The sequence below is a fragment of the Lucilia cuprina genome, chromosome 3 (genome assembly GCF_022045245.1).
Source record: "Lucilia cuprina isolate Lc7/37 chromosome 3, ASM2204524v1, whole genome shotgun sequence".
In the NCBI taxonomy this organism is placed as follows: domain Eukaryota; kingdom Metazoa; phylum Arthropoda; class Insecta; order Diptera; family Calliphoridae; genus Lucilia; species Lucilia cuprina.
The window spans coordinates 56,146,160-56,164,176 of NC_060951.1; the positions used below are offsets into that span (position 1 = coordinate 56,146,160).

General features: G+C 29.8%; 1 protein-coding gene across 1 annotated transcript; it reads left to right on the forward strand.

The window, feature by feature from the left end:
• The first annotated feature begins 54 nt into the window (after positions 1-54).
• On the forward strand, positions 55-12,163 carry LOC111685963. The gene is made up of 6 exons (XM_023448241.2): positions 55-485; positions 8,712-8,871; positions 9,105-9,540; positions 9,607-10,066; positions 10,131-10,530; positions 10,629-12,163. Exons 1-6 carry the CDS (start codon positions 371-373, stop codon positions 11,932-11,934), a joined length of 2,877 nt encoding a protein of 958 aa, XP_023304009.2. The 5' UTR covers positions 55-370; the 3' UTR covers positions 11,935-12,163.
• Positions 12,164-18,017: the final 5,854 nt, after the last annotated feature.

The following is an 18,017-nucleotide window of genomic DNA, read 5'->3' on the forward strand; positions in this document are numbered from 1 at the left end:
AAACAACAACAAATACAAAATTTTTTTCATCTTAAAAAAAAATATGAATAAAAGAAATATATAAATAAATTAAACAGTGAAAGTGTTTTGCAAAAAAAAAAAAAAAGATTGAAAACACAAAAAAAAAATTCAAGTGAAGAAAATTATTTTGTTTCCATCATTTTCCATGTTTACCACATGACCATTAATCAATATTCGTGGTTTGAAAAATTAAAAAAAAAAAACAATTTCTTTTATATTTATTGTTTCTCTTTTAACCAAACAGTATTTGTGTCATAAGATTTAAACCAACTTTGTTTTAAAGAAATAACAAAAACAAAAAAAAAACATAATACTCTCGTTTTACTGGCCTTAATCAACACTCAACAAAATGCAACAGTCTACAGATTTCTATCTGCTGTCAATAATTTGTTTGTTGTCATTCTCTACCCCGCCAATTTTAACCACCACATCACCGTCATTATCATCATCGTTGCAGTTTACCGGTAAGTGTTAAGAAATGTTCATATTAATTTATATCATTTAGAATAACATCGGTAATATATGTATTTAAAGAGAAAGACAATTAAAATGTATTATTTAGAAAAGATTAAATTAGTTATTATTTTGTGAAATTTGTGTTAATCTTATGTTAAATGAACTCATAGTATACAGTTAAATTTTTTAGAAATTTAATTATCATTATGATCACATATTTATGCATTAGTTGATTTATAAATAAAAAATAATACAACGTTTATTGATCTAAATATACTTAAGATCAAATCTATTTATAAAAGACATGGAAAATTTTTCCACATTATAGTAAAACGCGTAAGTGGTGATGTTTGTAACATAAAAAAACTGGTCCCATCTTATAGTTTGTCAGTCTGTTCAGACTCTCTAGAATATCTCTTCTAGAATCTTTGAACACCACACTACAACCGTATTATTCGAAAAGAACTTAGGAACTTATACTTTTGATATATGCTCTAGTATAATACAATAATTTCTTCTTCTAATTTGGAAAATAATACAATCCAATTGGATCTTAAGCCAAGCGTAACATAAATTTCCATGCTCTTTAATGTTTAATACTTCTTTCCCAATTATGCATATCAAGTTTGGATAGATGCTTCTCTAATTCTTCTTTCTATCGGAAATTTAGCCGCTTTCCTTTGCATTTTCTCTGTGGGATATAATCGAAAATTTTTCCTGCCTGATCATTGTCATCCATTTGCATCACGTGCCCGAGCCACTATAATTTTCATATGTTCGCGTCATCATGTAGTTCATTCATTTAATGGTTCATTTGATGTGGGTATTCAATCCGAATGACAGCTTCCATGCTTGATGATACCATCAACTTTGTATTACTTTCATTCACTATCAAACCCACATTCGCTGATATTTCGATGTTGTCTGCATATGCGAGGTTTCTACTGGAGATTGTACCTCTTAATCAGTATGTTAAAAAGTTCCCACGATAGATTATCACTTTGCCCTAATTTTCGTTTAGTACTAAATGATTGTCTTTTCCTATTTTAACTTGTTTTGACTAAAGTCATTTTGCTTTGTGGTACCAACTTAAATTTAGCGTAATGTGAAAATTTGGACTTAGTTGGTTTTCCAGGTCTAAAACCAATTGGTATTGACCAATTATCAAAATCATATGCTCTGTTTTTGGAGCATATGGTCTTCTCAGATAGTATAGCATTTCTGGTTATAACATTAGATTTCTGGGGGAGGTTATAATATTTGAATTCTGTAAGAAGCGTTTAGTGTCATCCAAAAAATGCTAAATATGTTCCAGAACAAGGAGTATTGGTTCTATTGAGTGTAGTATGCGGTTGCCACATTTGGCATCAGTAGCTTTGCGACATCTTACCTTGTCCACGTGTCAGTTTCACGATGTACGATTAAACGGGTGCGAATCTCAGCTATAACAAGATTGTGATCCGAATCACCACCTCGGATTAATGATAAATGCAGTATAGTGGATGGGTTCCTTCTATCAGTAATAATATGGTCAATCTGATGCCTAGTGAGTTGACCTGTGAATATCAAGGTGTTGCAATTTCGTACTGCGAGAAACCATGTTCTTTCTCGTGACGAAGTCAATACCTTCTCTTGATTACCACAAGTTCACATTCACAAATGAAATGATACGTCACAGTTGAATATATCACTGATAAATATGATCATCTTTATACAAACATGTTTGAATTGCATCACACCAGATTCGATTTTTATACCCTAAACCACTTTAGTGGGTATAGGCTGAGAATCATTTTCTGAATCGATTTAGCAATGTCTGTCCGTCTTGTAATCAAACTACAGGTCGCATTTTTGAAGATAATTCAATGAAATTTGCTACATGATCTTTTATGGTACCGTAGACGAAGCCTATTGAAACATCGGTCCATTATATCACCTAGTTCCTATACAACTGAACCCCCGAATAGAGCTTGTTAACTTTGTAATCAAACTACAAGTCGCAATTTTGGAGATATTATGGTACCGTAGACGAAGCCTGCTGAAAATGGTTAACATCGGTCCATTATTTCACCTAGCCCCTATACAACTGAACACGCGGAATAAGTTCATAATTATGTTTAATATTCTCTCGACAAAAAACTGCAAAACCAAGTTCTAAACTAGACTTAATGACCCACACGAAGGTGTAGGGTATTATATGGTCGGCCTCGCCCGACTATAATTTCTTACTTGTTATCGTTTGAGTTCTTTTTAATTTAGTAACTTTAACCCCATTACTTTTCAATGTAAGTTTTTGCTGGGAAGTAATCATTAAGTACATATACCCAAACTTTATAAATAATGTATTTGTTTAATGAATTTATGTAATTTAACTTAAATAAATTTATTAAATTATATATACTTATAATGCTTCATTTAATTTTTAATGTTTGTATTTAATTTTTATGCTCTTAATTTAAAATATTTATTTTTTTTAGCACAATAGATATCATTTACTTGCGTTTCGAATTAACTTTAAATGACTTTTCTAATTATAAAATTGTTTGAAGCTTAAACAAAAACTCATATTTTTATTGTCATAATTATCGTTAGTATAATTATTATTTTAGCTTTTTGTTTGAAAAGTAATACATTAATGAAAACTCTTCAAAGTTTGAATAAAAATCAGTAGATACTACTAACGTTTTTTATTCATACAAACTCATAAATAAACAATTAATGCCAACTTATTAACACATTCTGTTAACCATGAATTATGTCGTAATAACTAACCAAAATAAATAAATAAAAAAATGAAACACAACTTTTATACGAAAAAAATCTAATAATAAATTAAATAAACAAATAATGGTCATAGATTCAATTTAACAATATATGTACTTAAGTTATGTTCAACTAAAGTGTTGTGTGTACTTAAAAAGTTAATAAACTAAAGTATAAAAACCAAAATGAAAAAAATTGTTACATCATTGAACGTTTTGTCACTGTAAACAATCACGGCCCAACAAGACCACTACCGTCTGGTTACGACGTCTCGTCTGTTTACCTTCATTTCTTTATTTTTTAGTGATTTTTTTACATTTATATTTTGAGTTGAAAATTTAGCAATTTTTTGGGGAAAAAAAAACTAAAAGAAATCACTTTTAGGTGGGGGACATTAAACAAAAAATTCAAACTGATTCATGCGGCTGCTGCTACGAAATGGTCATTGTGCATTATGAAATTATTTAAATTTAAATATGCAGAGTTTTTAAGGAATTTATTCATATAAATCGTTTCTTTTTGTTTTATTAAACATAACAAATGTTTTATTATAAGTTTCTAATTATTTCCTCTTTTTCCTTTTAACATCAATTGGGTATAGTTGAAATGAAAACTGTTCTTACTTAAGGAGGTCCACACTACGCGTCAAAGCATTACGCGCTTTTTATACCTACCTCGAGTACTACGTTTCAAGTTACATGCTACTCTTATAAAGTGTAAATTTTTTATTTTATTAAAAAAAAAACTTCGTGTTTTTCTACAACTTTTATTTATTTTTTCATTATTAAAACATTTTAATTTATTCAAATTGATAAATACGCATTTAATAAAGAACATAAAATGTCAAAATCAGCTGACATTTTCGTGCGACGTTTGTGACGCTTATAAAAGTAGAAAGTAGATCTACTTTAATCATTCTACGCTTTTGTGCCTGTAACTTTCAACATATAACTGCCGGTCCACACTAGGAAACTTTTTTTTGGGAAACTTTTGATTATGCGTGAGAGAGAAAGAGAAAGAATATCATCCATCTCTCTTGCGGTGCGGAGTTTCTCGTACTCGGAAACTTGTTTTGTTATTTGTACAACAACAAATCAATGCAATTAATACGTAGTTTCTGAAACAAAAGTTTCTATGTGTGGACATTAAGGAAACTTCAAAAGAGAATTAAGAAAAAGTTTCTCAACAAAAGTTGTGGACCAGGTCTAAATACATTGATTCTACTTTTTTGACAGACGCATAGAATGCGAGAAAGCGTAGAACGCGTGGTGTGGACCTTCAGCTTTAACAATTTCCTTATATAATTTAAATATATTAAAGTTTTTTATTTTCAGTTTGTTTATAAGCAAAAAGACACTGGGAACAGTTTTTAAACCAAGTTCTTTCCACTTAAATATTTTCGCATTAGAAGTGTAACAGTTTCTTTGAAATTCCTTATAAAGGATTTTTATATATTTTCAATAGTTCTACAAAATTTCAACTGGGAATGGATGAAATAAACAGTGTTCCCACTTTTTTATATTAATTATTTAATGAAATATTGTTTAAATAATATTTACGAATAAATATAATATGGGAACAGTTTAATTCAAAACTGCTGTCACTTGAAATTTTTGCATTTCTCATAACAATGTTTATAATTGTTTATAATTGTTTATAATAAGGTTATTAATAAGCACTGGGAACAGTTAAATGTATAACTGTTCCCACATAAATATAAATATAAATGGAATAAGAAGAGCAAAACTTTATTCAGCATTTCTTAATTTAATTTCATATTATTTTCTATGTTTCTTTGATATTTCTTAAATTTTGTTCACTAATTGAAGATTTTTTGCTTTATTTATTAACCTTAAATTAGTACTGGGAACGGTTGAATTCAAAAGTGTTCTCATTTCAAAATGAGAATTCTAACCAAAAATTAAAATTTTTTAAATTTTGATCACAAATTAAAGATTTCTTGCTTTATTTATATTTAACTTCAAATAAGCACTGGGAACAGTTGAATTCAAAACTATTCTTATTTCAAAATGTTTTTAAAATGTTAAAATTCATTTCGAAATTGATTTCTCATTAAAATGTTATTGTAATTTGAATATTTAAATGCAAATAAGCACTAGGAACAGTGAGCTAAAATTTCTTATAGTTTTTGTATAAAATTATCGACATTTTAATTGGGAACAGTTGAAATAAAAAGTGTTTCCACTAAAATTGTTTTAAATTTTGATCACAAATTAAAGATTTCTTGCTTTATTTATATTTAACTTCAAATAAGTACTGGGAACAGTTGAATTCAAAACTGTTCTTATTTAAAAATGTTCTTAAAATATTAAAATTCACTTCGAAATTGATTTCTCATTAAAATGTTATTTTAATTTGAATATTTAACTGCACATAAGCACTAGGAACAGTGATCTAAAATTCCTTATAGTTTTTGTACAAAATTATCGACATTTCAACTGGGAACATTTGAAAAAAAGTTTTTCCACTGAAATTGTTTTCAGAAACACTATAGATTATTAAAATTATTATATGTTTTTATAATTTACCATGGAAACAGTATATTCGAAACTGTTCCCATTTCAATTTTTATCAAAAAAAATTAAATTTTCATAAATGTTGTTAGTGTTTACAAAAACAAACAAAAAACTAAAATTTTTTTAAAAACATTTTATTTAGGGCCGGTTTCTCTGATAAAGATAATCTTTATCCTTTGGTTAAACCTGGTTTAATATATGTTTTGTGTGTTTTCAGCAATCAGTTCGCTTAAATTTGTTCCGAGTTTAATCTAACAACAAGTTAACCATAGATATGTTCCCAATCACTTTTACTAAACTTTAGTTAGTTAGTTTGAAAGGAGGATGTACATATGAGGGCCTGTTATGCTTTCCATAACCAGGTGGGAATCGAACCTACCACCTACGGTCTACCAGACTAGAACACTAATCTACCGGAGGCCACGTTCCTAAACTTTAGTAGATACAACATACAACATAATTGTGAATTGAACATTTATTAATAGGTACAGAAATTTTGTGTTAAATCAAATACGATTTTCCATGGGAAGAGTTAAATTTCTCAAATAATAAGGGTCTTATAATTTCCTAAGAATTCATTAATTCAAACTACTGTCTTCAAATGCTGTGATCGCTGCTTACATGTAATATTATTTTACAACCCGATTATCTAATCGTCAACATGTGTTAATTAGTTTTCATGCAACAAAAGAAACTTCTTATTGATCGATCGTGTGTGTCAGTTACAAATTAAACAATTAACTGCACTATTTATCAAAACAACTATATACAAAATTTCAGAAAAGGTGTTAAATTTCATATACAACTTAAAAAATTTGGAATAATCTCTGTTTTTTTGTGTGTTTGTTTTTCTTTTTTACATTTTTTTATGACATTAACACTTTTTTATTTAATTGCTGTGGTAAACTAATTGTTACTTTTATTGTTGGTGTTTGTTTAATAGATCTTATATTAATGAATAGAGGAAGTATTTATTTGTTAGTATGCAAATTATTTTGTGGTTTATGCCGGCTATATAATATTTTTTTATTAAATGATCATCTTTAATTGCTCGTTTGTATAAAATTTAAATATTTAATTACAAATATTGCGTAAATCTTGGAAATTTTTTGCTTTAAATGAAAACTTTTTATTAATCATAAAGATAGACTAGGTTCACTTTTTGGACTTTTTAATTGATAATAAAGAATTTTAATAACTTTTTTCACTGACTTTTGAAAATAATTTCTGTAGGGATCGACACGCGTCAGGAATAAATTATTTAATTATTTTATGTACTTAAATGGCCGAAAGTTAAAATACACACACGTGAGCAATAAATTTAAATGTTTAAAGATTTAATTTTGGATGATTAGTTATATTAATCCATTATGTAGTATAAATCCATTAGAATTAAAAATTGAATATAATATAATAACCTAAAATGAACTACAATTTCTTAAATAGTAATGAGATTTTTTAAGGACAGTAACCAGTAGACCTTATTGCGAATCGAAAAAGAGCTCATAATTGACAGTTCTTTAAAGCAGATAATGTTGATATTAGCTTGCGGATTAATTGCAAAATCGAGCGCATAGATGCTAAAATTGTTTCTATAATCTCTTTTAATACTAAATATGAATATATTTAGAAAATGTCTAACTATCATTGTGTTCACATGATTGTTAGACATTTTCATGTTGTAAGTCAAAAAAAAAAAAAAAACAAGTAGGAAAGTATAGTCGGGCATGGCCGACCATATAACAGCCAGCCAGCCGGACATGTCTTAATAGACTCAAAAAATGATTCTGAATCGATCGGTATACTTTAAGGTGGGTATTGGACCAATATTTTTGTATGTTACAAACATCACCACAAACGTATAATACCCTTCCCACTATAGTGGTGTAGGGTATAACAAGTAAGAAATTATAGTAAGGCGAGACCGACCAACTAATACCCTACAGCTGTATACGAAAAAATGTGATTTAGTTTTTATAATAAAGCATATAAGTTGAATTGTACCTTGCCTCAGATATACTTAGGCCATTTATTTATTGTTTAATAAAACTGTAAATATTAAAGTCAAATTTTGACTTAAATATTCTACGAGTATATTAACCATAATTATGATCATGTTCCCTTTGACAAGACAAAATCCTTGTCCTTAGATTAGATCTGCTCTTGCCCATCGACTAGTTAAGCGACTAAATGGATTATTCCATTGTCAATAGACTATTTCAAAGACTACTCCATATACTACTTAATGAAGTAGTCCACACAAAAGACAAGTCAGTGGACTTATTCATAGTACAGCAACTCAGCTATAGACTGTTCAGAAAATAAAATCATAAAATTGCCCACCAACTAATTAATAGACTATTCTGTAGATCTGTCGATAGACTAATCCACAGACTAGTTCAGAGTCTAGTCAATAGTCTTGTTCATAGACTAGTAAAGTCATAGACTAGTAAAGTCTATGAACAAGACTATTGACTAGACTCTGAACTAGTCTGTGGATTAGTCTATCGACAGATCTACAGAATAGTCTATTAATTAGTTGGTGGGCAATTTTATGATTTTATTTTCTGAACAGTCTATAGCTGAGTTGCTGTACTAGTTGATAGATTGGGAAGTTTTCTCATGCCAACCAATTATGTGCAGGTTTTGAGAATCAAAGCATATGTGACCACCTAACAATTTTCAATGAACTATTTTCGATAACTTCTGTACAAAGACCTTTTGAAAAATTTATCAAAAGTTTTTCGTAATTTTTTTCTATATAACTATTTGAAGGGCCTTACCCTTAAGCCATTAACTGAATGTAGTTTATTAATCAGAGAGTGACCGGGAATATGATTTTGGAGAAGTCCGATTTTCGAATGAAACTTTAAAAAAAAATCAAATATTATATATCTTTTAGTCTAATCTATATTTCTTTCTATACCTTTTCAGATATTCAACAATCTAAAAACAACGAAATTCTATTAACACCCGAAGAATCACTTAATCAAAAATTCGCCGACAGCCCGGCAAATCATACAGAATATGTCAGAGCTGTAAGAGAATCGATAAAAGAATATGAGTTATATCGGAGAAGAGTTAAGCCTTCAAGGTACAAAATAATATTAGATTCTAGGAATTTTTTTAAATTCTATAAGTTCTAAAATAAACTATTTTTAAGTTTGTTCTAAATTTTTGGTTTTGAAACTGGTTTATATAAAAGTGTTTTATGTAGTCCATATACGTTCCTTAGTTAATTCAGAACCAGTAATTTCAGAATAATTACTAATATTTTATCTAGGAATGTAACAATACCTTAATTGATTTATTTCATTTCTCTTTCAGAGTCAAACGTGCCGCCAAACGTGTCTGTTATGGCGAATTGGGTTGTTTTGAAGATTCTGGTCCATTTGCATACTTGGAAATGTTACCATCTCCTCCCGATGAAATCAATACAAAATTCTTTTTCTATTCGACTAAAAATAGATCAGATAGACCTTTAATGGAATTGCCCTTTCTCAACATGACCGAAGCTTTTAAAAAGTCAAAAACTTATATTGAGAAAAGAGGTGCAAATGATACAGACATACCAGATGTGACCACAAAAGGACCACAAGCTACTACATTACCTCCAAGGAAAACGACGTTTCGTAAAACTCCTATTACTCTGGATGATTTGGTGGGATTTGATGAAATGTCGGTGCGTATTATTGTGCATGGTTTTGGTTCAGCTTGTCCTCATGTGTGGATCTATGAAATGAAAACGGCTTTAATGGCAGTGGTAAGTGGAAAAAAAGATAAATGCGATTTAAAATATAATAATTATAATAAAATTTTTTCATTTTAGGAAGATTGCATTGTTATATGTGTGGATTGGGAAAATGGTGCAACATTTCCCAACTATGTAAGAGCCGCCACTAACACCCGTTTAGTGGGTAAACAATTAGCCATGTTGATTAAGAATTTACAGGAATATAAAGGCTTGAATTTGTCTCGTACCCATATTATTGGTTTTAGTTTGGGTGCTCATGTCTCCGGTTTCGCCGGAGCTGAATTACCCGGCTTAGCACGCATAACTGGTTTAGATCCGGCTGGTCCTCTCTTTGAGGCTCAACATCCTAAAGTTCGTTTGGATAATACCGATGCCGAATTTGTCGATGTTATACACTCAAATGGTGAGAATTTGATTTTGGGTGGTTTGGGTTCTTGGCAGCCTATGGGCGATGTTGATTTTTATCCCAATGGTGGTAGAGTGCAAAATGGTTGCTCGAATTTATTTGTGGGAGCTGTTACGGATTTTATATGGTGTAAGTTTTGGTTATTTTCTCTTTAATAAAGATGATTATTTTTTTTTCAATTTTCTTTTTAAAGCGGCCCAAACTGCTGAAGAAGAAGAGGGGCGCTCATTGTGTAACCATCGTCGTGCCTACAAATTCTTTATCGATTCAGTAGCTCCTCGCTGTTTGTTCCCAGCATTCCCTTGTGCCAACTATGATGATTTCTTAAAGGGCAAATGTTTTCCCTGTGCTCAAGATGATGAAGATTTGGCGGAGGGTGTACCTCGCTGTGGCAATATGGGTTATTATGCTGATCGCTCTTCAGGTCGAGGGCAATTGTATTTGGTTACACGTGAGGAGGAACCATTTTGTGCACATCAATTCCAGTTGCAAATCTTTAATTCTTTCAACGATTTGCCCTTAAGAACAATAGGACGTTTGGAAGCTATTTTGGAGGGAGAAGGTGGACTGAATGAAACATTTAAAATATCAGAGTAAGTTAGTTTTTCTCTCAATAGACAAATGGGGGAAAAATTTAAAACAGCTTTTCGAAATTTTGAAACGTTTTTAATAAATGTTTTTAATCCAACAGAAAAGACGACTCTGAATTCTTCGCTGGTGACATCGTTTCTAAAATCATTGTGCCTCATCCAGCTTTAGGATTTCCCACTACACTTAGTCTCAACTATAAACCCTATAGTGGTTGGCTATCGAAGGGTTTACCCCACTGGGATATCGACAAAGTTGTTTTAACCGATAGTTATGGCCGAAGTTATTCCTTGTGCAAAACTAATACGAAATTGTCATCGGGTGCTCCAGTACGCATAAAACTAAAGCCGGGTAATTGTGAATTAGATAATCAAGATGAATATGGTGCTTTCACCAGTAGACCACCCACTGAAATACCCGATTCTACGGGTCAGGAAAGTGTTAATTTACCGGAATCAGATGCTATAGAAACTATTAAGAAAAGGAAAAATTTCCTTAATTTAGGAACAAGTTTTAAATTGGGAGACAATCAGTCATATGCCTTAGATGATTCAGATGATTTACCCTGGCAACCCATTTTGGAAGGAAATTCATTAGACAAGGAGGTAGTAGAGACCAGCCGCAGTTTTTCCTCACAACCAGAGGAAATCTTTGAGCCGGTACTTAATGACAAAAGGTTAAATGTCAATAGAGGACGTAATTTAAATGAAGAGATTGTAGAACCTTTACTCAAAGCCACCACACCACGCATGAAAAAAGGCAAAGAAATAAAATTACCGGATCCTGCAGATGAAGAAAAACTTCCAAAACCGGAAATTATAAAAATAACCACTATAACGAAAGCCGATAGACCAAAATCCAACTCGGAAGAACAAACTATTACGGTACAACTGTTTCCCTTCCGCTTGGGAGAACTTTTGCAACGGGCCGAACGTTATGCCAGAGAAACTATATTGCCTTTAATTTCAGTGCAAGCCCCAAGATTTTTCGGTTTTAATTTCTCGCCCAACGAGAATAATGTTAAAAGTGAAACCAGAAAACCACGCTATATACCTAGATTCGAAGATTCCCTTAGTACAAATAAAACAAAAAATCAAACAAAATCTCTTAATAATAAGAAAGCAGCCGATTTGCAAACATCCGAAACTAGAGAACAAAGAAATATTTTCGAATTATTAAGACCCACAACCTTGGCTACGCTACCGCTAGAAAATAACGACGAACCAGAGGTCCAAGAAACGAAAAATGAAGTTACTTACTATACGAATGTATTACTAACAAATGCACGCTCTATGAAACCAGAAGTGGCCGAATATGAACCGATATTCATAGATTTACCCACTTTTCGGCCACCCAAGGCCAGAAAAGTGCGTTCTGCTTCCACAATCATAAGAAGAACAAAACCTTAGTTATTAATTAAAAGCTTAACATTAGTTTAAATTTAATAATAATTGTAAAAAATTTAAGAGCTTTTCATGTAATTACTGCTTAGCAGTTTTAAAAAAGAGGAAAAGCCATTTGTAATATTGATATGTGATATTTAAGAAAATTATTGGCGTTATTTAATTTTTTTTATTTACAGGAAAATACTTTTTTTTTTGTAAAATTAGACATTTTTTCTGTTGTATTAGCATAAAAATGGTTTATTTTATTTTTCTACAATTTGTTTTTTTATATTTATTATAAATAAGTTTAAAGACATTTATAGTTATTAAGTATTTATTTATGTACTATGATTAATGTTTTTTTGTTTTTGTATATATTATCCCCAATTAATTTAGTAAATTTTTAATTAAGATTTTTTGTAATTAATAACAGAAATAAAATAAATGTATGTGTAAAATATAAATAAACATGAGTTTATTAGTTAATTAGTTATTGTTGGGTAATTAAAGTTAAAGTAACCGTTTCAAAAAGATTTAAATTTAAGTAGTTATAAAGTAAACTTGGCAGCACTTTAATGTTAAATAATTTGCTACAGTGGTAACTCCGTGCACCAATATGTGAGAAAACAAAATGGCAACATCTTTCTAACTGTTTTTATTTTTATATTTACAAATTTTTTTTGGTTGTGAATTTTAATAAAATAATATTTTTCCTAAAAATATAATATTTGCATAAAATTCAAGTAATATTAACTTTTATTATATAGAAATTTTCAAAGTGATTTCATCATATGTATAAAATAGTGAGTAAAATAAAGAAATTATCCAAGACTGTTCCATGAAACTTTTCATGACTTTTAAAAAATGAATTATATTGGACGCGTTTAATTTCATTCAAAAAAGTTTATTTTCTACAACATATAATAATGTTATTGTGATAATTGTTAAATGTCTGTATAAGGCACATTGATAACAGCAATTACAAGAAAGAGGAAACAGTTTGAAAGGAGGTATTATGTATATAATTCCAGGTAAGAAGGTCTATATAAGCATACTATCGGTCATATTGTGCGCAAAAGCCTCTGCTGTCAATCGAACCTACTTTACTGGCAGACTATAAGACTATCAACTATCCAACAGGAGGAAGAAATGAAGTGGTTTTTGGGTTTCAAAATTCTGTTTTATTGTAATACCCTACACCATTATAGTGGGGAGAGTATTATACGTTTGTGCTGATGTTTATAACATACAAAAATATTGGTCCAATACCCACCTTAAAGTATACCTATCGATTCAGAATCATTTTTTGACATGTCCGTCCGTCCGTCTGTCCGGCTGGCTGGCTGTCCATGTAAACCTTGTGCGCAAGGTACAGGCCGCAATTTTCAAGATAATTTGATGAAATTTGGACCAAGCATGTTTTTTGGCACAGGGACGAAGCCTATTGAAAATGGTTGAAATCGGTCTATTATTTCACCTAGCCCCCATACAACCGTACCTCCCGATTTGAACTTTTTATGCCATAATTACGTCAAATATTCTATTATCTCTAAAAATTGGTACAAATAAGTTTTATATAAGTATAAATGACACTGCAGATTTTCGTAAGGATTGGCCCTTATTTGACCCTAACCCCCATACAAACCCCCTTCAAAAAATGTCTTAAACGTCTAAAATTGACTTGTAACCATTTGTATCGCAATGAAACTCAACAAAACTAACTGTTATTTAAAAATATATCCTTTTCCCAAATTTACCGAGGATCGGCCCATATTTGACCTATATAAAGGCTCATTTAGAAATTTTGTTTTTTTATCAATAAATTGCTTAAATATTTTGGAATAATGTTCAACATAAAAGTTTCTTTATAAAAAGTAAAAATTTTAAAAATATACTCATGGTGTAGGGTATTATATGGTCGTCCATGCCCGACTATACTTTCCTACTTGTTTTAAACTTCATTTGTCATGATGTAGATTGCAGAGATGAACAATTTTAAAGCTAGTTCTTTTGGGATCAATGATTTCACTAAAAGCTTTTTCATATGAATCTTAAAAGGTTATTCAGTCTTTTAGTGTAAATTAGGGTTACGGATTCTATTAGTACATTGTAAGATATTTTTAAGATATTCTAGGTGAACGCTATTATGGATCCATTGTTTAAATAACAATCAGTGTAGCTGTATAGCTTAAGAATTAGCCAAGACTGGCGGGATGAGGAGGATGTGTAACTTTACTATTATTTCTGTAAAATTAGGTCATTCTTCCTTAAAAGCTTCAATAGAGGGCAGTAATTACAAAACACAGTGTTAAAGGAACTCATGTCAAATAGCTAACTATTGAGTACAGTCTTATGTTCTATTAACTTGCTCGATATTTATAAAAAAACAGTGTCACTTCAACATTTTTTTCATGTATAAAAGAAAATTCTTAGATATCCTCAAATTTATCAAAAAAAAAAAAAAAAAAATTATTGGGGTAGCAGTGATTTCAAGTCACAGAGTAATTTGACCAAAACAGTATTTCATTCTTTCATGTATGATTTTACATAAAATTGACAATATTTGAAATGGAAGAATTATTCCATTAAAATTGTTTTGTAGTATAAATATGTATGTTTTATAAAGAGATCTATCTGCTCGTGTACGTATTTACATATTTACTTAAAAATCTATACCAAATGTTCTATACAAACATTTGTTTCCAAATTATAAATAAAAAAACAAAATGCATAAAAAAATAAAAACAAATAACAATTGCCAGTTTGTGGGCTTAAAATTGCATAGATGATTAAGTATAAAAACCTTTGAAGATATCAAACATCACAACAGTCTCAAGAAGTGCAATTGAAGTATAACTCTACTTTATTACAAAATCAAAAAGAACAATGAAATATTTTGCTGTACTTATTCTATTGGCTTTCATCTTTGGCGGGGTGGCAGCCGGTGTGGTCAAGAGATCTATTCCAGATGTAGAAGTACCCTGTGTTGACGGTTTGAGTCAACTACTAGAGGAATTATATGACTTAGTTTACAATAATGATGTCACAAATATGTGTAAATCACCTTCAGAAGAAGATAATAAAGTTTGTGAAGTAATTTCTGGACCATTGACTGCTGTCGTTGGTAAAATTGATGAAGTTGTAAATGTACTGGTTGCTCATTGTAAAAATTAATTATATTCAATCATAAAAATGCTTTGAAAAAAATGTAAAAAAATTAAAATTCAAACTAATTTTCTTTTAAATGTATCGTGTATTTCTTTCAAATAAATAAATAAAATTCAGTGACTATTAAATTTTTTTAAAATTGAACTTTTATCTAAGGGGTTTTACATTACAGAGCTTTATTGTCTTTAATATAAATTTAAATTGTTTGTCAAAGCGTATTGAACCATTTTTCATTCATGTATTATGAAACCTATTTTTTCGTTTATGAAGTCCAAAAACTGAAAAAAATTATGGCGAAAAACAGTGTTACAAAAATTATATTTTCTACTATAACTACTTGTAGTCTAGTTATTTAAACACAGTTGAAAAATTAAAAAAAGGGCATTATTTTGTAAATCCCTTCCCTTCCCTTCCCCTCACTTCATTTCATTTTTCATAATATTATTAACGCAACGTGAAGTGTTTTACAAAATAAGGGGAAAAATTAATTTACAAATTAAAAACCAAAAGAAAAATATAAATTAGTTGTGTATTTTGTAAAGAAATATTTAAAAAATGTTTAAAAGCTCAATACATTTCAAACTAAATAATGCGTTTGATGTTCAGACTACAACTAATTTTCGAATAATACTTTGTACCCTGCAGGAAATGCGACTAGTACCAAACTAGTTTTATACTAGTACCAAAATCACCAGTACTAGTTCCCAACTGTAAACTTTCCTATACCATGAAAAATTACTAGTACCATTAGTACTCGACTGATACTAGTACTCTTAGACCCAATTGAGTCCATATGAACTAGTTTATTACTATTACTATTATTCAAAAAAAAGTCCCCATATTTGGTAGTTTTGCTCCTTTTTAATCTGCACAACCAGTTTTTTTTATAAATTTTTATTTACCAAAAAAAAAAAAAACAAAAAAAAAATTAAATAACAAACGTTGTAAGTAATTACATTTCCTTCCGGTCCAAAATTCCGGTTCTATCCTTATTACATTTCGGTATCGCCATTTCGTTCAGTTCTAGTTCATTTCTAGTTCAGTTCTAGTTCAGTGCTAGTTCAGTGCTAGTTCAGTTCTAGTTCAGTTCTAGTTCAGTTCTAGTTCAGTTCTAGTTCAGTTCTAGTTCAGTTTTAGTTGAGATCTAGTTCAGTTCTAGTTCAGTTCTAGTTCAGTTCTAGTTCAGTTCTAGTTCAGTTCTAGTTCAGTTCTAGTTCAGTTCTAGTTCAGTTCTAGTTCAGTTCTAGTTCAGTTCTAGTTCAGTTCTAGTTCAGTTCTAGTTCAGTTCTAGTTCAGTTCTAGTTCAGTTCTAGTTCAGTTCTAGTTCAGTTCTAGTTCAGTTCTAGTTCAGTTCTAGTTCAGTTCTAGTTCAGTTCTAGTTCAGTTCTAGTTCAGTTCTAGTTCAGATCTAGTTCAGCTCTATGTTAGTTCTATTTCAATTCATTCAGTAGGTCAAACTCGATGTTTATTTCATTGAACTTTGTTTAATCTTTTTTAAAAGTTTCCATAAAGAGCAGACAAAAAAGAAATAAGTACTCATGTCAATATAATAGTTCTTAAATACATATAATGTTTTCTGCAGAGACTTTTACAATGATAATACAGTTCATTTACTTAAATTTATCCAAAAGAAATTCCATGGATTTATTGTGCTACCAGCGATTTCATGTCATAGAGTCCTGTGACCAATAACGATCGGTTATTTAATAGACCCAAAATAAACATTTTAGTTCTAATTGGTCACGATTGATCAACATGTTTTATGAAAAAGTTTTGGAACCAGTTCTTTCATGTATGATTTCTATATGAATTTGTTGTTTTTTATAATTAGTTTGAAATTGAAGAATTGTTCCATTAAAATTATATTTCTGCATACATTCATACAAATGTACATACATACATTTGTATGAATGTTTTAAGATATATTTCTCGTGTACGTATTTACATATTTACTTAAAAATGTCTACCAAATGTTCGTTCTATACAAACATTTGTTTCCAAATTAGTAAAAAAATAAAGTGTTTAAAAAAGAAATGAACAAACAACAATTGCCGGTCTGTGGACATAAAATTGCATAGATGATTAAGTATAAAAACCTCCGAAAATATCTAATACCTCAACAGTCTCAAGAAGTGCAATTGAAGTATAACTCTACTTTATAAAAAAACATAATCAAAAAAAAAAAAAAAAAAAAAAAAAAAAAAAAAAAAAAAAAAAAAAACAATGAAATATTTTGCTGTAATTATTCTATTGGCTTTCATATTTGGTGGAGTGGCAGCCGGTGTGGTCAAGAGATCTATTCCAGATGTAGAAGTACCCTGTGTTGACGGTTTGAGTCAACTACTAGAGGAATTATATGACTTAGTTTACAATAATGATGTCACAAATATGTGTAAATCACCATCAGAAGAAGATAATAAGGTTTGTGAAGTAATTTCAGGACCTTTGTCTGCTGTCGTTGGAAAAATTGATGATGTTGTAAATGTACTGGTTGCTCATTGTAAAAATTAATTATATTCAATTATTAAAATGCTTTGAAAAAAATGTAAAAAAAAAATTAAAATTCATACTAATTTTCTTTTAAATATATCGTTTATTTCTTTCCAATAAATAAATTAAATTCAGTGATTATAAATTTTTTATTAAAATTGAACTTATTATTTAAGGGGGTTTTAAATCACAATACTTTGTATTGATATCAAAGTTTAATTGCCTTAAATTTGTTGTCAAAGCGTATTGAACCATTTTTTCATTCATGTATTATGAAACCCATTTTTTTGGTTTATGAAGTCCATAAACTGAAAAAGGTTATGGCAAAAAACAGTGTTAGAAAAATTACATTTTCTACTACAGTAGCTGTAGTAAAAAATGTAGTCTAGACAACAATAATGCTCCAATTTGTAAAAAAAAATATCTTGTGCGCCATTATAAGCACACGA